Source organism: Homalodisca vitripennis, chromosome 6 (genome assembly GCF_021130785.1).
Source record: "Homalodisca vitripennis isolate AUS2020 chromosome 6, UT_GWSS_2.1, whole genome shotgun sequence".
NCBI classification, from domain to species: domain Eukaryota; kingdom Metazoa; phylum Arthropoda; class Insecta; order Hemiptera; family Cicadellidae; genus Homalodisca; species Homalodisca vitripennis.
In genome coordinates, this window is record NC_060212.1 from 118,563,078 (window position 1) to 118,590,238 (window position 27,161).

The following is a 27,161-nucleotide window of genomic DNA, read 5'->3' on the forward strand; positions in this document are numbered from 1 at the left end:
GTTCTAATAATGAAAAAAATATGAAATGTCTGTTCATTTTCACTTTTTCATTAACTTTCTGCACCAATTCGTAGGTGATCATTAAGGGTTATTCACTGCATTTCTCATCATGGATATATTTTTGGCCATGTTTTAAAGTTATTACCCATTTGAATGCGGTTCCATCACTTATAATGTTTGTCCATACACTTCACAATTCTGTCTGTGAACTTCAATTGCTTTTAGCACCAAGAAAACAAATAACTGCATGTACTTCACATTCGAAGGGATTCTCAGTTGACGGGGGCATTTGAAATATGCACTAACAGATATAAAAACAATTGATTTTTTCGTTATTGCATCTATGGTGTACCAACAGATGATGGTAGACAATGTGCAAACGTGGAACACCAACCGGTGCGCTGAAGCGGCGGAATTTCAGAATGGTACTTACTTAAAAAACATGCCTCGTATTTGCAAAAGCATGATCATTTGTCAATTAAGATATCTATATATGGTTTTTAAAACACAAATTAAGGTAAAAACACATTTTATCGATGGGTATTTTTTATACTGCCGATCAGCTGGTAACTGATGATGTAGCGTGTCCGCAGATTCGATTGTAGAATATGAACCATTGTTAGAAATTCAGTGGTTTTGAGATTTGGGATTCGGTTGTGACACATCACTACCATAGATAATTGTTGGTTAATTGAAAGCATTGTGCCTTGTGCTATTTATTTTCATTTAATTAGCTGAAGAAGATGTTTAATCAGCACATTAAATGTATTGACAAACAGTTTGTTAATCGTAGTTGGTACTGTTGTTATAGGAAGCAAGCAGACACAGCGGGCGAGTTCACAGACAGGCAGGTGTGGAAGAAGAGTTTACACCCAGAAGACCATCTCCTAGATATGCCCATGCTGCATGCAAGTTAGTGTCTATTCTTTCAGGAAATATGCATTCTGTAAATAATGTGTGTAAATACAAAATTACTGTAATGAAATGAAGATTATTAGATCAGTTCGCAGTAATCTTTTATAGGATTGCCATATTGTAGTGAGAAAAAAGAGGAGATTCACCACTGATAAAAAGGTGACGTCTAATTACTTAATATTTTGAAGATTAAATATTACAAAAAAGCTTTTCAATAGACAGATAACATAAATTACAAAATCAAATAAGATTCTACTACATGCCCAAAATTTCCAGTTATTTTGCAAAAAAGTTTTTATTGCTTTTTTTGTATTTGAACTAAATTACACTAAAACTATAAAATATAATAAGAACACCAATTTATAAATGAACACAAATTTAATAAACTGCTGAGGTAATTGGGTAAAATAAATAACTTTGTTTAAAAAATCTTTGTTTAAGTAATAACATTAATCAAATATATTATCAACATCAATTAGTAATGATATTTATTAAAAGTTATTCTTTCAGATAAATTTCTAAAATGTACTTGTGTAAACATTGTTTTGACCTGATGTCAACCAGAAAACTTAAATGTTAGCGGGAAATTGTAGGTGTTCCTAAAACGATAAGTACTGTTTTATGTTGTAACACCAAAGTTTTGTAATTAACCAAGGTAAATAAATATTGTTGTGATTTGTAGTATTGTATTTTCATGGAACGCGCTACTGAATGAATAATCTTTTGGTTCATATTAATTTTTTAAGCAGTGCAAAAAATAGACATTGAAAAATAGTAATTTCTAAAGTGGGTTATCATTGTGTATTCTATGTTTCAGCTATCCAGGTGGGTTTGTGCTGTACGGGGGTGTAATGGAGGACAACAGGCTATCGTCCGAGTTGTGGCTGTACCAGGTGGTGGGGGGCCGGTGGTCTCTACGAGCCCAATTCTCCACCGTTCACCCCCCACCTCTTGCCCGCCACACACTCACGTTAGCCGATGATGGTTGGCTCTACATTGTGGGCGGATCTACCGAGCAGGGACATTTCTCGTCCAAAATTTTCAGGATAAAACTGACCACAGGTAGGTTGATATTTATTTTGTTATCACATTTTTTCAGAGTTACACTCACAGATCTAATAAATTGGCTTTTCAACAAGATTGATAGTAATATATCCAGTTTACTTCAAACATGTTAAGTAACTCATGAATGGGAATGATTTATCTTTGTACGGGCAAATATTTTAATCATTTGGTAAGTTTGATATTACAAGACAAAATGAATAAATACATATGTGAGGGAATCCTTGGCGAAAGGGTTCGAATTCCCTAGAAGAATAAAGTTGCCGCGAATAACATAACAGCCTATTATTGGCCGGGATCACTCTGAGGTTCATTCAGCAGTAGTGTTGTAAACGAGATCCCGGTTTTGGTTTATTAAAGGAAGGCTCAGACTTTACTATAGCTGAACTGACTGTGGGCTTAGTGGTTCATGATAGCCTGAAGAAAAGGGATATAATTGAGGGATATGGGTAACCTAAATCCCGACCCCAATTTCCCAAAGTCTACACTAAAACTATAACAGGATGGGAAAAAGTCTCAATGTCTGTCATAAAATCTGCCATACTATCTATTAGTGCCACAGCTTAATGTGTTAAATTTATCCATGATAACTGGTATATTACCGGATAAATTAAAAATGTCTAAAATAAGACGTATTTTCAAAAAAGGTGACCCTACAAACTTGGTGTCTCCACCTATTTCATGATTATCTTCATTCTCAAAAATCTATGTACGAATTATGTGTATACAATACAGAACACCTTGACCAGAATTTAGAGGGCAGTTTATTAGTGTGGCAATAGATTCTGTTGATAAAGAGGAGTTATTTAGTGTAGTTATCATGGACATGACTAAAGCAATTCTTTAATTACGAAAAAGATGAGAAAAATATTCAAAACATTAGAAAACTTTACATTATTGTTAAGAGCCTTTTAGTAACTAAAGCTCACTATTGGTTTGAAGAATTTTTCAAAATATCAAATGTAATAACCAGCAATTTGTGATTGGGCTATAACTGTTTCTTATATTTACTGTAATTAAAATATTGACACCATTCAGTGTAAATAATCTTTGGTAAATGAATAAAGTTGTTTCGGTAGATTGATTGTAAAGGGGCCGTGCCAGGACTAAACAGGAAGTTAATCTCTTAAAGTTTGGTTTATCACTAAAACAAGGGGGGGCTCTACCAGGGCTAAACAATAAATAAATAATGTTAACTAAAGGACTAACACTTCAAACACTTCCTTCTAAACAAATAACTGTAACTCGTTTAAACACAATGAAATCAAAATAACGAAAAACTAACACAACTACAACTACTATAAACAAAATATACTAAAGTGCTATGATATCTAAGTCAGGAATTACAACAGATATACTGTGTCAAGTTCATAATCACTATTTGTAGGACATACTCTTAGTAAATCAAACACCAATTTATTATTATCAACTGAACTAAATAATACAGGTTACAATATGTCTGCATGCAATAACTAACCAGCCACTGGCAACCGACTAGTGGCCAATGGTAAATGGCAATCATCATGAGAGAATAAAGAAGATGGTAAATTTGGGAAAGGAGTGGTGGTATTTTTATCGATTCATTCAAGATGATTAATATATGAATTAATCATATATTAATTTATTAGATATCTGTATTCTATTTGATTTTAAGATTTCCTTTTTAGTTTGTTTTAAAGATAACACAAAAAAAAACAATTTTGAACTGGATGTGAAGTATATTATTTCTTGTTTTAGTAACACGTTCAAGCCCAGGCTAGTAAAAAATTGAAATGTTGTTTATATCTGGTCCCAAAATTTGTTTTTTTTGGTTGATTGTATTTATTAGTCTTATAATTACTGAATGTATATTAATGCTTCTACAGTTGGTGGCTACGAGGCGTGGGAGGAAGTAGTGCCGCGGGGAGGCAAGGAGCTAGACGTGCGGCTGGTAGCACATTCCACTGTTTACAACCCCCACGCCAATGCTCTGCTGGTATACGCTGGTATTGTGGCCAATGTCGCTAGGTTCAGCAAGCTCAGCGACCGCATGTTCTCCTTCCAGTTAGACAGCAGACACTGGGCCGAGGTGCACTACCCCCGGGCTGAGCTGCCAGACACGTACGTGCCGCGTGAGCGAGCTTTCCACTCGGCTACTGTCATCGGTTAGTGCGACTCTATCTGTGTTTTTGGTAGCTGTAAAGATTTATCAATAATTCTTTTTATTTCCAAAAATTGAGGCTGACATTGAAAGGCAAATCAAGTACTCTGAGACAGTACATATAAAATGTTTACATGAAACAACTTATAACAATGAACTACTGTTCATTAATATAGGCCTCGGAAAGTACTTATTTACGAATGATTGATAATAAGTATTTAGTACTATCTCATTCAGGATGGTTCATGTAACATTTTTTAATTAGTCTCTTTTTTTAAATTACACAATTCAACCCATCTTGATATCGAAGATTTTTCACCTAGTCATGGGGGAGGGAGGGTTTCTTTTATGTTAACTACGACGGACTATTCAAAGAAGGAGAGTTTTAGAGAAACTTCAACTATAGAGAGAGCTTCAGTTAAAGGTGAGATTGTAGCAGGCTATAAAGAGTATGTTAATAATGACCATTAGGAACGTAATTATCTGGAATACGGTTAACAGATTTCTGGGTTATCGAGAGTACATTATAAGATTTTGACTTGGTGCTGTATATACTATTACTGTATTAGCTTCCTATCTATTAGAGAAAGATTACATTCTAAGGCTATAAATTGCTGGCCAACCCTCACTGTATGTACATAATGCGGCTTCTCAGTTTTTTGTATCAGTACCAAAACCATAAGTTAGTTTTTACTGTAATCCACCTTACTCTAAATTTCTATTATCTAAAAAAGGCTTGGTCCCATCAACTTTGGATTATTGTGTCCCTAGTGAGTTTTCGTCATTAGTAATATTAATTTGATTGAATTCCAGTGTACAGTATTCATTAACTTCTTTGAAAGATTTGAACTCTAAATGTTCCACATCAATACAATTTTCAGGTAACTACCTGGTAGTATTTGGCGGCTACACTCACAGACACAACAGAGAGGAGATCTGCTATGACAAACAGCTATACCTGTATCACCTGGGCTGTCACACATGGGTCAGTCACGACATCCTCGATAACCTGGGCAATGGTGAGTCAGCTCTTCAAATCCACAATTGCTCAGTTTTTTTGGAGGGATACGGTTTTAAGTTATTTCATGTTATTCTAAACTAGGTGGTTAGTATGTGAGTGATAATATGGAGTGACCAGAATCGTATTTTCAAACTGTATGGGGTGATGTTTTGGTATAGACCCTAACACTAAAGCCTAACATCCACTAATGATCTTGCAGACATCTCTTTAACAGCCGTGCCAAAGTTGTACGATGATGAAGATTGAGGAGTACAGTTGCGCTGCGACGAGTACGCCTATCTCTTGACCTTGCTTAATAGTCTTTAAAGAATTATTATAGCACTTTACTTCTTTACCAAACTAATTGGTAAGCTCTTGAAATCTTACTCTGAAATAATCATCGTTATTCATACATTACTTGGAAACTCATTACAAGATCTGCTCAATATTTATTGTATCCGTTATGGAAGAAAACATGATATCCAAAAATAAACAAAATTTTATTTTCACACAGTAAAATAGCTGCTTTCTCTTCTTGCTTTTGAACTAATGTTTCATTTTAAATTTTTGTTCATGATTGTGACGGTTTTAATTGATTACAATCTTTTCTTTGTTCAAAAAGGATATAATGTAAATAAAGTGAATATAATTTTAATTTAAATGTTTTAGTACAATAGTGAATGAAAAGAAAATTGCTAGTGACTACTAAGAAGGACTGCTTCAAAAAGTAATTCTGAAACTGCCTCAAATTTACAAATTACATTGTTGTATATAATTGCTGTTTTGCATCAGTAACTATTCTAAAAAATTTAGCTCTCAATGTATGCTAAACTAACAATTGAAATAAACCAATTATTTGTTTGTACACTTTTAATACAATGTGATTATTTGTTTGTACTCAGAGTGATTATGGGTACTTGATAATAATGTCGCCAATGGTATATAAAGTGCTAAAGAATTGACGGTTGTTCACCCACCATAACATTCCCTATATTATTCAATACTATTTATTCATTTTTTAATTTCCTTTACACTTTTCTCAATTTAAATTAAAGAATGTGATAGCTATACCATTGATAGTTGATAGAGCAGAAGGCATTATACTGTTAGATTTAATGTTGAAGTAGATTAAATACTTCTGTCATTTGACAGACATTAGATCAATAGTGTGATTAGAAAACTTAACCCTAAAGTTATAGCGACTTTTTCTGATAGTAACAGCATAGGAAGTGGAGTTTTAGAGTGAGATTATATGACATAGGTGTTATATTGGTGGCACACTGAATTGGTAGTGGATAAAACTGCCACCATCTTGTTGTATTGATTGAGTTCTCTAGATTTCTGATCCGTTATGGGATGATCTGTTATAGCATCACACTACCCCAAGGTACAAGGGATCTTCTCCCATGCAGCTGCTCTCCGCAATGGAAATACGCTGCTGTTGTTCGGTGGCTATCACGGCAATGTCAACGCTGACCTGCTGGCCTTCGTCATGCCTCCCACCATTGCCAGCAGAGACGGGGAACCCTACGAACCAGAGCAGATCTGCAGCAGGTCAGAACCATTACATTGAATACGCTAACTTTTTTGACGCTTGACAAATTCATTTACCGTTTGTGTGTTTCAATTAGAATTTTTGTGGATTCTAAGTGTGAAAACTTAGTATTTACGGAATTTGTCGATGTATTAATCTTTAGTCCTATAAAATTGTGAAGATGAATGGTAAAAGTGTCCAGTTGTACGAGGACTATTCAGAAAGTAAGTTCAGGTGATGTGTGATGCGTGGATGATTGAAATTTTGGATTTCTGTGTAGCAGTGTTACCTTACTCGCTAAGAGTCTAGTAGTGCTACAGAAAAGTTATTAAACCTTTGTCACCGAGGCGTAAATAAAAATCTCCTCTGTCATAAAAAACCTCACTGTCTGTATTGTGTATGAGTACTGTAGTCCATGCTGTTAGTGAAAAACAAATGCTTTAATCATTGTTCACTATTCGCATTATTTTTCTGTATTATAATTATTGTGATTTAATTCTGCTCTCCAAATATTATCTGCAATTTTATTTTATTAACACTTGGCTCAAGAATAGAAGTACTTGTTAAGTTCAAAGTTTTAAAATGCGTCAACGTTCTCCAGTATAGGTACTAGAATTAACTTACTGTATTATGATAAATTGTTGGAATATTTGGTTTATTACTGTGTCATGAAAATATAACTGCAAATATACAGTACTAGGATTTGATCAGTCATAAATGTAGGTAAATTTTCAGGAATCTGTTATCTTTCTGTGTTAGCATGAAATAAAAGTTCCATAATCTTCTCACAACAAAACCCTAAGATATTGCTTAAATGGAGTTAAGAAAGGTTTATGTAAATGGGAAATTAATTTCCGAGATGTTTCAGTTATGTTAGAAAAAATGGAATTAGCTGTTTTTTCGCAATCTAGATTGTATTTTCCAATACCAAAAACGTAAGAAAGTGGAAAATTAAAACCAGATATAAGTACATCTGGAAGAAATTGTTAAAATAAGTATGAACTGTTGAAAGGACGTAAACTTTGTATTTTATTTGCGTAGACACCACAGTCTGTCGGCATGCAGCGGAGACCCGGAGTGTGGTTGGTGTTCGGCTGACGATGTCTGCTATGGACGCACGCTGGGTATCAACTGTACGACTAACCTGCAGACGACGCGATGTCCTGGTGTGTGCCCTGCACTGGGCGACTGTCACAGCTGCCTGCTGCACGGTACCACGCGGCGTGATGGCCTGCACTCCGTAGTTCACAAGCTGCACGCAGGCCAGTGCACTTGGTGCGTGCAGAATGCCAGGTGTCACCACAAAGATGGTCAGTGAACATTACTCTTCTTTGTGAAATAAACAATTTTTGGAAATTATTTTACAACTTCTGATTTAACGGCTTTGACTTTATTGTTCATGAATTGAAACTGCTACCAAATCTTGTTTAATGTAAGATTAAAAATTGGGTTTATAACTGGACACATTTGTATTGTCACTAATTTATAACAGTTTTCTTGTTATGAATTTTATTTTCAAGCTCTAAATAAAAATATATAAAGATATTTAACCCTTTGAGTGCTATTGTTATTTTGCTATATTATCCCCTTTCATTGGTGGCCTGATTTTTGTATATTTCCAAACTTTTCGGAAAAAAATTATTCAATAACTACTTGACAAGCATTAATTTTTTTGGAGTAAATTGAAGAATATAATACATATTTCTCCTGGTAAAACAAAATCCAATATATTTTTAACACATTCACAATGTCGGCTTATTTCCAGACTTTTTTATTGCCATCCAATTTTTTCCAATGAATGGCAAAAAACTGTAATTTTTTTACGTTAAACGTCTAAGTGTATCGAGAAATGTATGTAGGCTCTGCAATTTGCACAAACAAATTTATTTTAATATGTTTTTACATGTACTCCAAGTGGTACCTAAAAAATTAATTTACATTTAAAGTTTACAATTGTGCGCTTGGACGGGGTAATTTCTTTATTCGCGGGATCACATTTAACATACTACCAAGACAGGCAAACAATAAAAATGCAATATTTTAATGCATAGCAATGTGTTCCCCATCAGCACTTCATGAAAGTGCGGTGTGTACCCGATTGTTTGCGAACTATTATTTTTTATTATTATAAGTTTGGTTGATTTGTTTGCAGACAATTTTGGTGTGTGTGGACTGAAAGAGGACACACCATCGCAGGTGGCGGGCTGGTGGGGTGACAAGGGTGCAGAGGTGATGAGTGCTGATGTATGCAGAGAGGTGGACCGAAGGCCTGGACTCACCTTCCTCAAGTACAAGTACCCCGCCAATCTCACGCATCCAGATTCCGTGAGTGACCCACCACATCTATTTTTTATATCCAGGAAAGAGTTCTAGTAATTTTGAAAATCTTTTATTCCTATAATAAAAACTTCATATTTCACATTACAAACATACAGTTTAATGGTGTTTCAAATAAATATACTATTTTATATAAAATGGTAAATATGTATACAGTAGAAGGTGATAACATGCCAATTAAAAACAATATTACAACACAAAACAGCAATCCATTGAATTGTTCTGAGAATTCCTCAAAACTTCTTTAAGTAGTAGATTACCCACACAGGACACTGATACTGTAGGGGCAAAACATTTTATGTAAATTAGATACTGAGGGAATTTAGAATAAACTAAGTGCTGCTGGTATTAATAGATAATTCATAATGACTAGGGTACAATAACTGATCAGTCCAGAAGTCAATTTACTACCAAGTATAGTGTTGGGTCAGAGGCAATATGTATTTATGAATATGTCCTATGGGGGTATAAGGAATTGCAATCTGAAAACCTCACTTTCTTTCACTCTTAGTGGCTAGAGCATAGCACTAATTAAGCAGCCGATTTGATAACTACTACTGTATCCTAAAAGACAAAGAACCGCTTTAATTAAAAACTAAAAGGAAAAACAACTTGTTATAGGGGACTGATTTGTTAAAGATAAAGTAAATATTCTGAATATTTCTAATATAGTACATATTCTTAGCATTCATTCTAAACTTGGAATGAACACGTAGAGCAACTAATAAAAAAAACTAAATACAGCTTGTTTTGCTTGTTTTACAAATCAAACCTCAATATAACGAACCTCAAGGGACCGAACGGAAAATTCGTTATATCGAGTATTTTGTTATAATGAGGTTCGTTATATTTAGGTTAGGTTAGGTAAAATTTCGCTACATCGAGGTTCACAGACCATCGGCTAGGTTGTGTTAAAACCTTGTGAAATCGTATGCTGTACTGTATTTAAATAGGGAGTGCCGATGGCCAAGCGGTCTAAGTCGTTGGACTTTTGGGTCTGAGTTAGAGATAGCGCAGGTTCAAATCCTGTCTGTGATCGTTGCACTTTTTATCAGTACAATCAACCTCGTACTTTATCGACTATCCCCTTTATTCTGTTTGATAAAATCCTCGCACAGGCCAGTGGCCTATGAGGACGGACAGGATAAGGCTTAAAAGAGGGTCGGCCTCTCCTTTTTTTTTTTAAAAAAAAAAAAGTGTGTAAAACGAAATAAAAATGCATTTAATTTGGAACAATGCAACTTTATTTTTATTTTTTTGTTTCTATTAAGAGTACAGTATGTAAAAGTGAAAAACTGTAATACAGTAGCTATGTACTTTGAAAAACACATAAAAAAAAAGTTGAAAAGCAAACATGACCTGAACAAAACTTAAAAATCTTACGCTACAGATAGTAAAAAATACAGTAAGTAAAAAATACAGTAATCATACTGTACAGTATTACTAAGCTTAAAATTACGAATTGTTAAAGGTGTTAATTGTTAATGGCCTAATCTACATTTTGTGCTTCAATGCATCATTATTGATGCTGTTTTCGCCCTGTTTGTTAGAGAAAATTTCAGTAATAGTAGTCTGCTTACGAGATGTGACGTTGATAATATCCTTCTCTAGCTCTAATGCTTCTTTCACTGTTTCCCAACCCTCCACAGTGTCGATTTCTTGTGTAGGAGGCTGGTCTGAATTATCCTCCTGAGTTATGACAGTGAATCTACTCTTCTTGAAACAATTACAAATTGTAGTTTCTGTAACTTTACTCCACGCTTTTGTGATCATCCACATGGTGTCCAAGGGCTTTCCATGTCTCTAAGGAACTGTTGTGTGACCTTTTTTCTATAATTTACTTTAAAACTTCGGCGGATAATGCCCTGTTCAAGCTCTTGCAGTTTGGAGGAAGATACTCGACCCTAATGTTACTCAGCCTAGGAATGTCTCCATGAGCTGTGCAGTTATTTATGAAGATGAGAATTTTCTTCTTTTTCTTATTCATACCTTTGTTAACACTTTGAAGCCATGCACTGAAAGCGTCACAATTCATCCAAGCCTTTTTATTCGCCATGTAGTCTGTAAGAAGTTCATTCACGTTTTTTTCGCTTTTCGAATTACTAAAGGCTTTAACTTATAAGTCCCTGTGCAGTTTGCTACCAGAATAACTGTTAAACGATGTTTACTATTTTTTCCACCATGGTATTTATCACCCTTAAATGACAATGTTTTGTCAGGTAAACGTTTGAAAAACAATCCAGTTTCATCTGCGTTATACATGTTCTGGTTCATATCATTTGGTTAAAATTCATTATATTGAGATTGTAACTATGCTTTATTCGTTATGTAGAGGTGAAATTTGCATTGATTCTTATGGAGACTTCTAGGGGATTAAAAAAAAATTGTTATATCAAGGAATTTGTTATATTGAGGTTCTTTATATTGAGGTTTGATTGTTAGTAGCTCTGTATCAAATCGTGATACTATTAAGTCTGTCTACTACACATATGTTTTCTTGCACCTGAGATATGGGGTGGCATTTTTGGGAAATTCATTAAAGTCTAAAAATCTGTTGAAATTGAAAAAACGAATTATAAGAATTATGTTTAAGCTCCGAACCCGACATTCATGTAAACCATTTTTCATAAATAAGAACATTTTGACTCTCCCATCTCTATACATTTTTGAAGTTTTAAGTTTTTACAAATCTAATAGTGAATAGTTTCAGAAAAATCAAGTATTTCACCCTTACAATGCAAGGAATCAGATACTACACTATCCTATTTATCGGTTTAAAACTCTATGAGCAGGGCGTGTATTATTCTGCATTAAAACTTTACAATAAATTGCCAGAATCTGTAAAAAATGAATATTCAATTAAAAAATTCCTTAAAATGCTACTCCATAAACCGGGCATATTACTCTGTTGAAGAGTACTTAAATACTTAATTTACCTGTTTATATTTCATATTTATCTTTAATAAGATTTTGAGCAAAAGTGTAATTTGTACTTTTGAGTTCTCATTCTTTTTATTTGTTGTTTTGACTGTGACAATTCACATGTTTATTTTAGCTCTGCTAAAGAATTTAAACACGATGTGAAACTTTTATTGAATAAATGAATAAACTTAACTCAATCAACAGTTACGCTTGAATGTGGCATACAGGTGAGTATAATCAACGCGACAACAGCTGACTTCAATGCACTAAGTGTGACGATGAGCCGAACAGAGCAGAACCTGGGTGGAGAGATAACGGCCAGACTGCTGGGGTTCCTGAGGCCGCCCCACACTTGGGAGAACGCCAAGGAACAGCTGAGGATATGTGTGAGCCACTCCACTGCCACTCTGCGCCTTGAGTCTATCACAAGCCATCTGGTTAGTGGTACTGAATGATTATTTTACTATCCCACCACATATGTAACATACATGTTATAGGTGACCCGCTTTGAAAGCGACCTGCGCAACGATTTCTTGTGCATGGGGGGAGGGAGGAGCAGAAGCTCGACCACACCTACCACCACCCCCTCTCACACTCCTCGATCTATTTCCTTTACAAGACACAAGTAGGAATCGACTGCTTTGCTTCCCTGTGTTGATGTTTTGGTACATCACGCTATGTTTTATTATTCTCGTTGTTATGGAATAACAAATATTAGTATTAAATATTATTATTTATGTTAAGAATAGTCCATTGCTTCTACTTAATATGTTAGTATAATTAACAATTATTTAAACAAAATGTTGATTGTTAACAGCTGTTGTTATTATTACTAGATTTATAAAACAGCTGTTATGTAACACATACCCTACGAGTAGTAAAGTGGCGACTGAGGAGTGGTTGGTAAGGAATGTGGAGAAGGAAGTGAGTTCGTGCTTCCTCTCCCTCTCCATATCTCTCTCTCTCTCTCCCCCCCCTCCGCACTGTTAACTTAACAGGTCGCTTTTAAAGCGCTTCATCTATAGTTGCAGAGTGTTGTTACATTACACAGTCCACAGTCAACCCCATAATATTAACTCTTGGCTGATTCGTGCTTTTCTTTTGTTTATTTCAGTTTGCTTATATTATTATTAGTTTTGTGATTATTGTAAATAGATTTGACCATGAGTAAAAGAGGGGGATTCATACTTTGTGCTTCGGCAAACACAAGTGTTAAAAAATTTTAAATTATGTACCCTATATTGTAAATAATTAATTTTAATTTTATGTAACCTACTTTCTTTATTATTTCAACAAACAATTTTATACATTGGGCTGAACAACACGTGTAAATAAAGTGATTTTGAATGAAGCTGACCAAAATATGTCTTATTGAATTTTACTGTAAAATGTGGACTTTACAAGGTTTTCGATAAAATGCTGTAACTTCTCTATTTTTCAAGGTAAGTTCTTCAAATTTGGTGTGTGTGTTAACAATTAAATATAGTTCAATTGCCAGTAACTACTTTTTAGTTAAGGCTAATAATAAAGGTACTTTTATATGTTCAAATTCATTTTTTTTAAGTTTTTGTTTTTTTTATTTTTTGTTTTTTACAAATAGAAATTATATAAATTTGTAAAAATTTTAATACTCATTTTCTTAAACACTCCACATTATTACATAAAAAACAACACCTCAATGGATAATTTCCTTCAATAAATAAAAAAGTTATACATTAAAAAAAAATAGTTGTCAAATTATGGAAAAAGGGCCTGGCATTCTTCGCATGTACTTTTTGAAAACAGGCTGGCATTTTTCGCGTGGTCACTGAAAAAATGTCTGGCATTAAAAGGGTTAATTATCCTTTTAAAAATGTATGACATTTACCAATAGCAGGTTTGCTCTTACACTTACTTTTAAGTTTTTCTACGGGCTGAGTGTAAATGTTATTTATTTGATTTAAAAACATTGAAGAACGTTCAGGTTAGTTTCATGCCTAATTAACTGCATTAAAATTGCACATAGTAAAAACTTAAAAAATACAGGACTACTGATTTTTGCAGTAAAGGTGACCTGAGGTTATAGTCTAGTTCATCTACCCCTGCTGTGTGTGCCTTTCACATTATGGCCATTCCCTCATCGGGGATAATTGATGGAGCTGAACAGGCAACAATGTCCAATGCTAATGGCTGATATTTCTTACTGCCTGTTGTAAAAATTACAGATCTAGGTGATGTTGATTTGGTTATTAGACTCTTTAACACGTTCACTGTGGCATGATTTACCAATGACTCATTGTTCACTTTTAGTTGAGAATCCGACTGGATTTCACCAAACCTACTCTATTTTGTGCAACTTCATCAAGTACGTAAGTTTTGGCTAGTACAATTGGCAAGTCAACTGTGTCTGAACAGATCTATCAGTAGATTTTGGGGTGGGAATGGTGCAATGTCAAGCTGTTCAGATTGTTGGGGATTGGTAAGGGTTGATAACAATTGTGTATAACTGCTTGTATTCGATAACCAGTGTTTATACCATATTGCCATTGTTTTGTAACAACTTTGAGATTTTTCAGTTTTATATGTTATACGTGTCAACTGTGTAGGAGGTGGTTGCTAACATGAGTGCTGACCAGTCCAGCTGCGTGGCAGCACTGTGGCCCACAGGAGCTCCTACAGTGCTGCTCCCTGGCAGGTACCTGGTGGACTTTGAGGCTCGCAAGAACATCACCATCAGCCACTACCCCCCTGTACACTCCCACTCCAAGATGGAGCTGCTGCACAACAAGACACATGAGACGCCCAAGGTCAGCTATTCAGAACATTTAAATTTTATTCTGGTACAATTGATCTCCTGATAGTGATTTAGGGGCTTTAAAATTATTGTTACACATTCAAAAATTGTTAGCACAAATTTTTAACCTTTTGCACGCTGCTAATAAATCCACTGATTTCCCTATAAAGCCAAGACTATTTTTATCAGTTCAAAGCTAATTTTTTGTATTATAAACATGCTTTAAGAAGTAAACACAAAAGATATTAAACAAGGAATTTTAGTTAAAATTAGCATATTTATTGATAAAATCTAAAAATAACAGTTTACTATACTGTTAATTTGATCTAAATTCAAATTGTTGGTACAAACTAATAAAACTGATAAATTATATAAACTCCTAGTTATCAGAGCATTTCCTTATCTAAGGTTTCAGAGATAAGGTCTATTATCTTATCTTTTCATCTGGGCAGATAGTATATATTTGGTTTTGGCTCTGTAGGACACACATAACAGAGAGAGCAGGTGGCGCTAGACAAAGGGCACCCCTCTCCTTCTGCAGCGGAGTGAAAGTCATCTATAATACTTCCTTACCAACCAAAATAGCCAGGAGCAGGCACCTGCCATTTCGAAGGTCTTTTGTGAACTAAAAACTCTCCAAGATACACAATTTTTAAATCTGATATACTCGTGTTTGGTGTTTTGGTCAAAATCTACCATTCTGATATATCCGTCTATGGTGTGGGAAGGGTTAAGTAGTCTGCTCAACAACGGTTTCAGTTGTTTACAGGAAGTGTTCACTGCATAGTGGAGAAGGGATGAAATTTTCTGCTTCATATTAAAGAAAATTGTCACATTAAAACTAACCATCTTATTTGAAAATGAAACACATTAGTTAGTTTGGTTTAATTTTATTAAGTAAATGAAAAAATATTTAAATGTGCTGGCAATTGTGTTGAACCAGTGAAAGATCTTATGGGGACGGGACTATATGGGAGGATTTACATTACCATTTTTTAGTGGTATAAGTACGTACACACGGGCAGATCCTGTGAAAAACATATTACCAAAGTAGGCCATGATAAATGAATAATAAATTTTTATTTATTATATACAGCATTCTCAGTTGAAGATTATGAACTTTACTCTCTCTTCGAGTACCATCTCAGCAAGTGTAGGGGACTAAACTCAGCTACTAAACTTTCATGGTTAAGAAGATCTGATAGAGTACAACTTGTCTATCTTCTCACAAATTTTTATTTGTTGAACAAATGTTTGTGGTCATATTTTAAAACAGTTTTCTAAGTCCATAAAATAATTGTAAAATGAAGATGGTTCGAAATATATTAAAGACTTGATTTGAAAGAGATATAAATAGACACTCTAACTGATTGAGTTAGAAACTTTTATTTGCATTCTTTTTTTGAAGCAAAATTATAAAGTAGATTTCAAATGCACCAAACTGTTGTTAAAATTAAAATTTTGATAAGTTATAATCGCTAGTGTTATTACCTTTTTTATGCATCCATTACAACTCTTCTTCTGAGACAATTTCTGAAACATGCATAATTATTTCTGTTCCTGACTTTTAATGAGTAGTTATTGGCAGTCATATTTACAAGTCTCTGATGTTGCAGGTGTTTACGTTTGAGTATCTGGAACCGTATGAGGGCAATGGCACGTGCAGCCAGTACACCAACTGTCTGCAATGTCTGAGCGACTCACTGTGCGGTTGGTGCGAGGTGATGCGTGAGTGCCAACCCCGTAGCAACGATGAGCGGACCACCTGTCTCAGTGGTCCAGAAGATTGGCACTACCTGACAATCGTGCCCTGGCAATGTGCCAACTGCTCCAACTTCATTGACTGTGAGGACTGTGTCGGCTCGGGGAAGTGTGAGTGGTGGACGGATGACGCCAGGTGTGCTCGACGCGGCAGGTGCGATATACACACACACAAGAATCTTAATTAGTCATTATAACACCATTAAAATGCATTGACATCGTCACCAAAGCTTCAATAGAATATTAGATCAAAATATATTACATTAAATGTTAATTCCAGTGAAAAAAACAAACCTGACTGGCCGAGATGAAATAACAGTATCCTATGTATAACTAAGCATGGACAATCAACAATAAATACATATTAATAGATTCTAGAGAAAATAAATTAATAAAATTTTAATAAAATGGTAAAGCATTCAATAATAAATAAATAAATAGTACAATAAAAGACAATTAAAACAGTTAAACATTTATGTGGTTTAAATATACAGTACATATACAGATAGGTTTAAAAATTAAAAAGAAACATCTATCACAGACAGTGTCAGGTATTCATCTATACTATAAAAAGGTCTAGTTAACAGCCATCTATACATCACTGATTTGAATTTACTAAGACTAATGTTATGACTGGTAAGAGGTAGTTTATTAAACAACCGGATACCGATAAAAGAATACATACATTGTGTTTTACTTAATCTGCAGTAGGGCTGATCTAAATATAAGCTGCCTCTAGTAGGATAGTGGTGAATATCATTTCTAAGAGAAAAGTCACCAAGAGTCTGTTTTACTTTAATCAGACATGAATAAATATAAAGGTTGATAACTGTTAGAATACCTTCCTCCGCAAAAATAGGTTTACATATAGTTAAGGAGGATCTAAAGATTTACAGAATATGGCAGCACAGTAAAAACCACTTATAAGAGCTAGGTCCTTAGAGTCAAAGGTACACCAATGCTCACTTAAGCATGTAACAGAAAAGTTATTGTTGGCGATTATAATATCAAGTTCAAGGAGCTTATCTAAGAGAGACTGAACATTGGTAGTCAAGATTTTATAGGTAGGCCTACTTGACGTTTGGTCACCACTTTTGATTGGAGGTTTTGGGAGTTTAAAATCCCTTAAGATTTCATTAAATTTCTGACTATGAGGAGGCTAAATAGGTGTGGCTTCTCAGTACGATATTATATTTGGGAGGATTTAACAGGGTTTAGTATTTCACTTGTTAATATATTTCATCCTTTTTCTGAGTTCAGAACTCAAAATAAATGAACTTAAATGATGTTTATTTATTCTACTGTAAGGATTAGTTTTTATTAATTTAATTGATAAATTAATAGTATTCAAGATTAATTGTTGGTAATTAAGTGAAGAGGAAAACTAAGGTAATAAAGTAACTAATTTTTGCAGTTGACTGTAGATTCTGACTATATAGTCAAATGTCATAAGAAGAGAATAATCGTAACTTATTCGTAATCTGTGCAAGTGTAATGTTAGCTGGTCGGTTTGCATAGGTCTACTAACGGAGTGGTAGAACTGTCAGCCTGCCCCGCTCCGTGTCACAGTCGGGAGAACTGTACTGATTGCCTTGATGGCAATGGTCGCTGTGTCTGGTGTCAGGCTACTCAGGTAACATGACCTATATCTTTGTTAGTTAATTTTTGATAGTAATTGTATACCTGCTATTATGATGAAACCTTGTGGGCTGATTACACTGTCTATAGTGTATCAAAGACTTACAGACAAATACAATGTGATGTTGGGTTTAGCTCCAATTCACCTTCCGCTTAGTGCAGCATCTAAAATATGATGCTGTCACACACCTTACTCCTTGAAATCTGGAGTTATGTTCATCTGAAGAGATCCAACAAAAAGTTAGCGACAAAGAAGCTCAAATCGAACTGTTTACAATGTTTCGACGTCGGAAACACTCTGATCACAAGTGAAATCTAGGTGAAGATGTGTTCTCATTGTCTCATCAGGTGCACAATTAAGTGCACTACACTGTTATAGGCACGATCTCAAAGCACAAAGGAGCAACCAAGTTTTGTAGATTGTACTTGATTTTGTAGTATAGGTGTAATATGTTGAACTGGTGCAAAATTTTGGTTTTGAACTTCTTTGTCGCCGATATTTTGTTAGATCTCTTTAGACAGGGTGTGACTCCAGATTCCAGGAGTCCCACCATAGCTATGCTATGTGTAGACAAATACAAATTTGAATTTATTGTGTTGCTTATACACAGACAGTAGTAAATATGTGTTTAAACCCTTAATCCTATGAAGTGTCTTTGTACGAGGTGTGTCCAAAAAGTATCCGACCTTGGCGTCTGGCATGAACTGACGTTACTCGGCGGCAACTGCAATCTGGTCCCCTTCAAAGTACTCCCCTCCACAAGCCACTACCTTATTCCAATGCTCCTCCCACTTCTGGAAACACTTCTTAAATTCATTTTGCGGAATGGCTAACAGGTCCTTCGTCGCACTTTGTCTTATTTGTTCAACATCGTAAAATATTTTTCCTTTCAAGGAATTTTTAATTTAGGAAATAGCTAGAAGTCACAAGGAGCTATGTTAGGACTGTAGGGATGCTATCGTAGTGGGTTGATGTCGTGTTTGACCAAAAAACGCTGAATAAGATTTGAGGAATGAGCTGGCGCATTGTCGTGGTGCAGGATCCAGTCACGGCTTGTCCACAGTTCAGGTCGTTTCCTTCGCACTGCATCTCGTAGCCACCTTAGGACCTCAAGATAATACTCCTTATTCACTGTCTGGCCTCTTGGAGCATATTCGTGATGAACAACGCCGTCCTGGTCAAAAAAAACTGTCAGCATTGTCTTGACATTGCTTCGACTTTATCTTGTTTTTCAGCCGTTACTCTTCGCGAGTTTTCCACTGTGAAGATTGAGCCTTTGTTTCAGGGTCGTAGCCATAAACCCATGACTCATCACCAGTAATAACTTTTTTAAATAGCCCTGGGTCACTTTTTATCAAATCCAGATTGTCCTGTACGATTTCAAGTCGACAGTTCTTTTGGTCTTCTGTCAGCAGCCGAGGAACAAATTTTGTCAAAACACGGTTCATTTTAAAATCTTTGTGTAACATGTTACAAACTGACGATTTTGGTATTCCTTAATCTTCTTCCAGCTCTTGGACAGTCAATCGACAGTTTTCATTAATTGCTGCACGAACACGTTCAACATTTTCAGCATTTCTGGCCGTTGAAGGCCTACCAGATCAGTCTCCACTGATATGCGGCCATTTTCAAACCGCCTTAACCACTCTTTTATTAAACGTTCCGTATCATAGTAATCGTCTCTGTTGCTGAATGGCCAAGTTTTTGGCAAAATTTAATGCAAATGCGCTGCTCAACACGTTCAGTCATATTGAAATGCGACGCGCACACACAGCAGTACTGTACGAAACAGAGCGCTGTGACTCACTGAGTGACCGGATCGTTTTCAATGCCTAATATGGGAAGGAGTAGGCTCGCCCCTCCCCTCCAATAACCGGTTCGAGCTGGTCAATGCTGCGGCCGCCTACTGGTCGGCAGTCAGATACTTTTTGGACAGACCTCGTATGTGTTATGTCTAACATTAACAAGAGTAGGTTGTGGTAGGATAGTTGATTTTTAGTTGTGTTAATTTTCAAAACATTTTGAAGTCACAACTCTTTAATCTAATGTACCTGAAGGCAGAAAAAATAGACAAAATTTGACTACTCTTTGACAAATAGTTAGATTTAAAATAGAAATGTTAGGCAATCTGAACCTGGTCCATGGAGAAATGTTTTTGTTTATTTTATTTTTACAGTATGACTTCAGGAAATAATATGTTGTTTAATGATTTATGAAATTAGGAAATCGTACTTTTTCATTTATAAAAAACAAAATGTCATATATTCAGTCATCTTTCATGCTATAAAACATTTATACCTTTATCAACATCGAGTTGATAAAGGTTGAATGCTCCTAAATGCTCCATCAACTCCATCGAGTTGAATGCTCCAAAATGCTATGAAAATGACTACAATTACTCATAGAATGATTAAAACATTTAGTTCTATTTCTCTGTTGTCTGAAAAGGTACCTTAAGGGACTGTTACTATTTAAAAAAAAACTGAAAACCAATTACACCACCATATAAGAGTTTGATTAACTTATATTATTTAACACCTTCGCTGTGACTTGATATATGTACTGACTTCAGGAGAGCTGAAATAGTAGTAATGTGCGTTTGCTGTGTTAATTTAATCATATTTAAAATCAAATAATTCTTTTTTAAAAGGCAGTAAGAATAAGCTCAGGATTCTTTTTTTCTTTGGCCTTGTTAGCAAATAATTTTAAGACCTTTGCTAATATTGATAAAAAATTAAATTATTGAAACACCAGCTATTTTTTATTTAATTTTTAATTTAACATAATATTTTTGAATATATTCAGATTTTCATCTCTGATATTGTTTTTTAAACTTAGTACATAGTAATGAAAGCTGTGTTCAAAATCTTACTGGAATAAATGAACGGTGTGACTGATTTGTAGGAGTGTTTCTCGTTTGCGGTTTATACATCGCAGTATCAGTTTGGCATGTGTCGTGAGTGGCTGGACCAGGCCTACCACTCGCCCCACTCACTCGCTCCACGTAACCAGGCCAGTGCTGCATGCAACGTGTGTGGCCGCCATGCCAACTGCTCATCATGCCTGCGCACGCTCGGTTGTGGCTGGTGCTACGATCTTGACAACCCCATCCAAGGTGCCTGTGTCCCAGGAGACTTCAGTCAGCCATATGTGGGTCAGTGTCCTTCTCTGATTTGTGTATATTATGTAAAAATGGGCATTACACATACAGTTTATGGTAATGTGGCAATAAACGATTTATTTTATTTGGTTCATAGTTTGGTACCACTTCCTAACGATGTTCATAATAGTTACTCATACAAATTATGATTAACAAAAAATATTCATGATTCTTTTTGAATAAGTTACATCTCTTTCAATTTCATTATTTCCATTGATCATATAATTGTGTTTAATCTTAATGGTCTTGGCTTTTGGTGAATGTCGAACTTCAACAGCTTATGTTTCAAAACAATCTTTTGTGTAAATATTCAAATTTGATTTGAGTGCTTCTATCTTAAGCTGTAAAGTAAAGTCTAATAAATGTAATATCAGCTAAAGGTGCAGATACGGGAGTTACTATTTATATTTGTAGCCTAACTATGAAAAAGCAAGTATGATTGAATCTAGTTTTATTGTTTGTAAAAATATTCTCCATTAAGATAAATATACTTTTCCATGCATTTGAGCCAATTTTTCACTCCAACTGAATGTTTTGAATCGTGTATGGTGTATTTTATTTTACTTAAATTATAAATATTACTTAGTAATTGTAATGTTTTCTATTAATTCATTCATACAAGCCACATTGACTTTGAAGATCGATACAAGGATCTTACTCTTAGTTGTGCCAGTTCCAGATTCTTAACCTTATATGGTTTTCTGCAACTAAAATTTGTATCTGGATCTGGTTGTACAAAGATCCGATCTAACAGTCCTTACCAATCAACATGAAAGAAGAGTCTAGATACCATCTACTGACTTAAAAATGTAAAATCAGCTTCATGTTTAGTTACTGTGCTTCAAAATTAAAAATAATGTTTAATTTACGTTTAAAACTAAAAGCTTTGTTTATGCAGAATTTAAAAGAATGTATTTCTAAAACAATAGAAATTTCTGACTTCACTGAGTAAACATATACTTTTGGTGAAATTCGTAACAAACCTAAAAAATTACATTTGCATTTTCATATGTTTTAATGTAATAGCTTAAAAACCAGTAGTTAATGATAAAATTGAGAGGGCGTGTTGATGATAACATAAACCTAAAAATTATATCATAAGTGAACTATCAGAGGGGTAGTAAAAATGTTCGATCTTGACAATAATAAAACATTAATTATTGTTTTGAAGTTGTATTCGTAATGCACTAGTCGATGCTCATACATGTGATGGATGTACAGAGTCATGCAGCTCAGTTGTGAACATGAGACACAACATGTCCCTGTACTCAGACGAGGTGAGTTGGTCATATGCACAGTGTCCAGACGTGGATGAGTGCGGCCTGGGGCTGCATGATTGCCACCCCGAGGCTAAGTGTACCAACACGCACGGTTCGTACAGCTGCCAGTGTCGTCGTGGCTTCATCGGCGACGGCAAGCACTCCTGCACTAAAACGTATGTACCCCAACAATATTTCATTGTTTCCAATAACGTGTTTGTCAAGTAGTAAATATTTATTTTGACATCCATCATGATGGAACCAAATTGTTTTTTAAATGTAATGTAATGGAATTGTGATCTTAGTTTTGGACTACTGTGCTGGACGCGTCACAAACATGAAAAACAACACTGAGCATTGGTCCTGAATTATGTGGTCATACAGAGATTGCTGGTTGTTTCGAGTGATTTTGAACAATCATAACTCAGAAACTAGTTAATGTATATATATAAAAAAATACTTATATTGCTGAAATCTCTGTATTTTCTTCTTTATTGTGACGTAGAAATTAATATTAATTAAAACAAAATTATTTAAGTGTACAAATAATTTAATATTACTTTTTGGAAAAAAATTTAAATCTATCAACCAAGTTTTTTTAAAGCAAATAAAGCGAACAGTTTTTTTACAGTATGTTTTTAATGTTTATTTACATACAAAATTGTATTAGCATATAAATATAATTTTATCGAAGTTGAAAATTTGTTGGTGAATCCATGACATCAACCAGAACAGACGTGTTGACAGATGAAAATAAAAAGAACAATGCAAGTCGACAGTTGTTCCTTTATAAACAAGTCTATTAAACTGCACACATTCTAGTGATTAATTGTATTACATGTATAGACATCAAATTACTTAATATGCGATTTCAATGTAAAATTGGTGGTTGCGTAATACACTAAAATTAAGAGCATAAATTTTGAACAATTATATAATTTGCATTCTTCTGGAGTTTTGACATTCTGTAAAATTACAGAATCTGCACTCAAAGTGTCATATGAAAAATTGTTTGTAATTTGGAGGATGACTGTTTGACAGCTGCTACGACAAGTGTATCAACGGCTACTGTGTGGGTTCACCGCAGTACTCATGCAAGTGTGATCTGGGCTGGACAGGCTCTGACTGTGGCACCAACTGTGGCTGTAACAACCACTCCACCTGTGCACAGGGAGTCGGCATCTGTGACAGCTGCCACGACTGGACTACTGGGGAGTTCTGCCAGTATTGCAAGTAAGTCTACTAAGATCACACATGCAAGTAATCTGCCCCTCTCACCATTACTGAATTTCTAATGATACAGATTTTGGTAATCAGTAATGTTTTTGGCAATTTAGTGAGGCTCTTAGTTACACCTATCCACGAAACATTCCTAATATCCAACTTGTAGAACTCTCTAAATATTGACTGTCTAACAAAGAACAAGCATTCAACACTACAGTATAACAAGGCCTTACACTAAACAAGCTCATTACAGACTAAGTCGTAGCTCACTTAACATTTTCACATTTCATTAAAATTTCTCAACGTTGTTATGAAAAAGATATAAATTGTTAAAAGTGTTTGCAATGCCAGGACATAAAATTATTGGGTTTCATATTCCTAAATAGGAGGGAATGAAAAAATACGATAAATACAGGTTATGTTTAAAAAGTAATGAGAAATTACATTTTTTGAAAGAATATTTATTTATTCGTCTACATTAGTCAGAAGTCAGAAGTCAGAATATTCTTTATTACAATTTCTTTAAGAAATGCAGTGGTGTCAAAACAATACTGTATACAATATATGAGTAAATACATAAAATTGTAATACAATACATAACATCAAGTCCAGGTCGTTTGATAAAATTCATCCATGGAATAGATTGGATTGTCCAACAAGAGGTTCTTCAGTCTGTTCTTTAGTGTTGCACCAGTTTCCTGTCTGAAGTCTTGTGGTAGGTGGTTGAGGATTTTCATACCGGCATATATTGGTTTTCTTGCATATAGAGAAGTGCGATGAGCTGGGAGGTTGAAACGGGTTGCATGTCTTGTATTATAGTTGTGAAGGGCTGATCCTTGAGCTGGTTGTTTGATTGATGCATAGTGTGCCACCTCACAAATGTACATTGCATACACAGTCAAGATTTTAACCCTTAAAGCGCCGTAAGCGCATATGCGCGCGAGGATCGACTTTGCTCTGAACGCCGTAAGCGCGTAGACGCGCAATATACTTGTTTTTACTATTTTGCACTGTTAGTTCAGAGTTTGTCTGCTAGACTGTGAGGGGTGTATGTTACAGTAGTGTAGCGGGGCTGTGCCACATCACGTGACTATCTTTGTGTTTATCGATCAATACTGGACCGGTTTTTGTTGAACAGCTGGCAGTTTGGTAGTATTGCACAACGCCGCAAGCGCATTTATGCGTACGTCACTGCCTCGCCGGGCAGCTCTTGTGTTCTTCTTCATATCCTGTTGAAGCAGTGCGAATAGTTGATCGGTAAACTACTGTGTAGTTTTATGTGTTATATGATCATCTTTTTATGAAAGTTATATATTTATAAACTTTTGAAATAAACAGTTTCTTGAATGGCGATAAAAGTCTTTTTTCCTCGTAGAAATATTTTTACTCCTTATATTTATAATTATGTATTTTGGCTCTTGTTCCGAAATTCTACATTTATTTTTATTATTTATATTTAGGCTTGTTTTTACTCCAATAAGTGTTACAATCTTTTATTTACTTCTATAAACATCTGAAAACCATTTTGTAATTAGAAAAATAACACCCGTTAGAGGACTAAGAATTTGTAAAATATTTGGTTTTCAAATTTTTGGCATGTAAATTTAATTTTTTATAATAACTTTGTATTAAATATGTAATATACTTATTTTCTAGTTATATTCTATTACGTATAAGCACGCAATGTCATTATTTATATACATAATTAAAAAAAAGGAAACAGTAAGCATTGGGTACAATTTAAAAAGGAGCTGGAACGCTAAATAGTAAATCATGTGTATTTTGGGCAATAAATATGATAAAATATATTTTTTTGCAGTTTCTGTTTTATTTTGTTACCTAAAAAAAGAAATTAAAATTAGCGTTAAGAAAAATCTAATTTTAATTTTTTTATAATAAATGAGCGCTAATCCAGAGTTTAGCTGAAACTGTTTGGCGCTTTAAGGGTTAAGACTTTTAAAATGTTCTCGGCAGCTCTCCATAGGTTGTAGGCCTAGTATAGTTCTTAATGCTCTCTTTTGTAATATTAGTATCCTGTTCATATTGGTCTTGGTAGTACCACCCCATGCGGCTATGCCATACATTATGTGAGTTTCACAGAAAGCATGGTAAATGATTTTTGCTATTTCTGGAGTGCCAATTTGCGTCATTCTTCGAATTAAAAATATGCCAGTGTTCAACTTCCTGCATACACTGTCAATGTGGGCTGTCCAGGTAAAGGAACTGTCGATGGTAATGCCCAGGAAGCATGCGATCTCTTCCACTTCCACCTCAGGTAATGCTGGTTCCTCCCTTCCTCTTCTAACAAACATGATTTGCTTTGTTTTTTGAGTGTTTATAACTAGGTCATTTTCGTGGCAGTATTGAGTGGCTAGGTTTGTAGCAATAAATGCGCTTATCTGAAGTGATCCAATACTTTCTTTGCCCAGCACAAGGGTGGTATCATCAGCGTACATTATTGGGGTACAGCTGTCTCTTAGATATGCTGGTAGGTCATTTGTGGTAAGGATGAAGAGAGCAGGGCCCAGAACAGAACCTTGGGGTACCCCTCTTGTTATTGATAGAGGTGTTGAAAGAACATTTTTGGTAGTACTCTTTTCTTGACACAGAAGCTCCACAAGCTGATGTCTATCAGCCAGATAGTTCTGAACCCATTCTGCTGCTTTTGCCACAATACCAAGGGATTGTAACTTGGTGAGGATAAGGTCATGGCTGAGGCAATCAAAGGCCTTGCTATAATCTAGCATAATACCTGCTGCTATTCTGCCAGCTTCTATGTGGTCAACAGTCTCCTCAAGCAGACTTATTAAGGCCGTTGTTGTGGACTTATGTTTCCTAAAGCCATGTTGGTCAGGTGTCATCAACTCATTTTCGTTGCAGTGATCCAATAATCTTTTGAGGGCTATCTTCTTGAACAGTTTGGAAATTGGTGAAATTACTGATATTGGTCTGTAATTATTGACTTCCAGTTTATGTCCACCCTTAATTTTTGGATAAACTTTGGATTTTTTCAGCTGTTGGGGAAAAATTCCTTGTTGAAAAGATCTGTTAATTAAGTATGACAGAGGTTCAGATAGCTCATCACAACAAAATTTCAATATCTTTGAGGATATTTCATCCAGACCAGCTCACCACACATTACACCTCTTCTTTACATTTTGCACCTCTTCTACTGACGTGGGATGAAATACTTCAAGTTTACTGTTTGTAACAGGTACTAATGTAGATAATACTGGTCTTGTATGGTTTTTGGTTTGTTTTCTTAAAGTGTTATCTGCTATATTAGTGAAGTATTCATTCAGGAAGTCTGCAATTTTCTGAGGGTCTTCAAGTTTTTTGTTATCAACAAGTAGTTCTAATTTTGAGTTATTGTCATTCTTCCCTGTCTTTTCGTCATTTATAACCTTCCATGTTGCTTTGGACTTGTCATGAGCT

The 27,161-nt window shown here is 35.0% G+C and overlaps 2 protein-coding genes across 4 annotated transcripts in view; one reads left to right on the forward strand and one right to left on the reverse strand.

Moving 5' to 3' along the window:
• The window catches only part of LOC124364817 (multiple epidermal growth factor-like domains protein 8), a 111,618-nt gene that overhangs the window by 19,988 nt on the left and 64,469 nt on the right, over positions 1–27,161 (forward strand). For all 3 annotated transcript variants that reach the window (XM_046820593.1, XM_046820592.1, XM_046820594.1), the window contains 14 exons: positions 812–912; positions 1,733–1,977; positions 3,843–4,121; positions 4,999–5,136; positions 6,488–6,671; positions 7,693–7,961; positions 8,804–8,976; positions 12,138–12,347; positions 14,496–14,696; positions 16,300–16,598; positions 17,963–18,077; positions 20,988–21,237; positions 22,465–22,678; positions 23,544–23,735. In XM_046820593.1, the coding sequence (XP_046676549.1) occupies positions 812–912; positions 1,733–1,977; positions 3,843–4,121; positions 4,999–5,136; positions 6,488–6,671; positions 7,693–7,961; positions 8,804–8,976; positions 12,138–12,347; positions 14,496–14,696; positions 16,300–16,598; positions 17,963–18,077; positions 20,988–21,237; positions 22,465–22,678; positions 23,544–23,735 (2,870 nt within the window). The remainder of the gene's footprint in view (positions 1–811; positions 913–1,732; positions 1,978–3,842; positions 4,122–4,998; positions 5,137–6,487; positions 6,672–7,692; positions 7,962–8,803; positions 8,977–12,137; positions 12,348–14,495; positions 14,697–16,299; positions 16,599–17,962; positions 18,078–20,987; positions 21,238–22,464; positions 22,679–23,543; positions 23,736–27,161) is intronic.
• LOC124364818 lies at positions 24,271–26,007 on the reverse strand. Its single transcript, XM_046820596.1, has 2 exons — positions 25,681–26,007; positions 24,271–24,630 (listed from the first exon to the last, which is right to left on the reverse strand). Exons 1-2 carry the CDS (start codon positions 25,874–25,876, stop codon positions 24,329–24,331), a joined length of 498 nt encoding a protein of 165 aa, XP_046676552.1. The 5' UTR covers positions 25,877–26,007; the 3' UTR covers positions 24,271–24,328.

What these genes read in the sequence shown, in the direction of transcription:
- LOC124364818 (XM_046820596.1), bottom strand. Translation starts at nt 25,876, where the DNA reads ATGACGCAAATTGGCACTCCAGAAATAGCAAAAATCATTTACCATGCT. An exon ending in CTGCCGAGAACATTTTAAAA is followed by an intron (nt 24,631 to 25,680) that starts GTCTTAACCCTT and finishes TAAGGGTTAAAA; the next exon opens with TCTTGACTGTGTATGCAATG.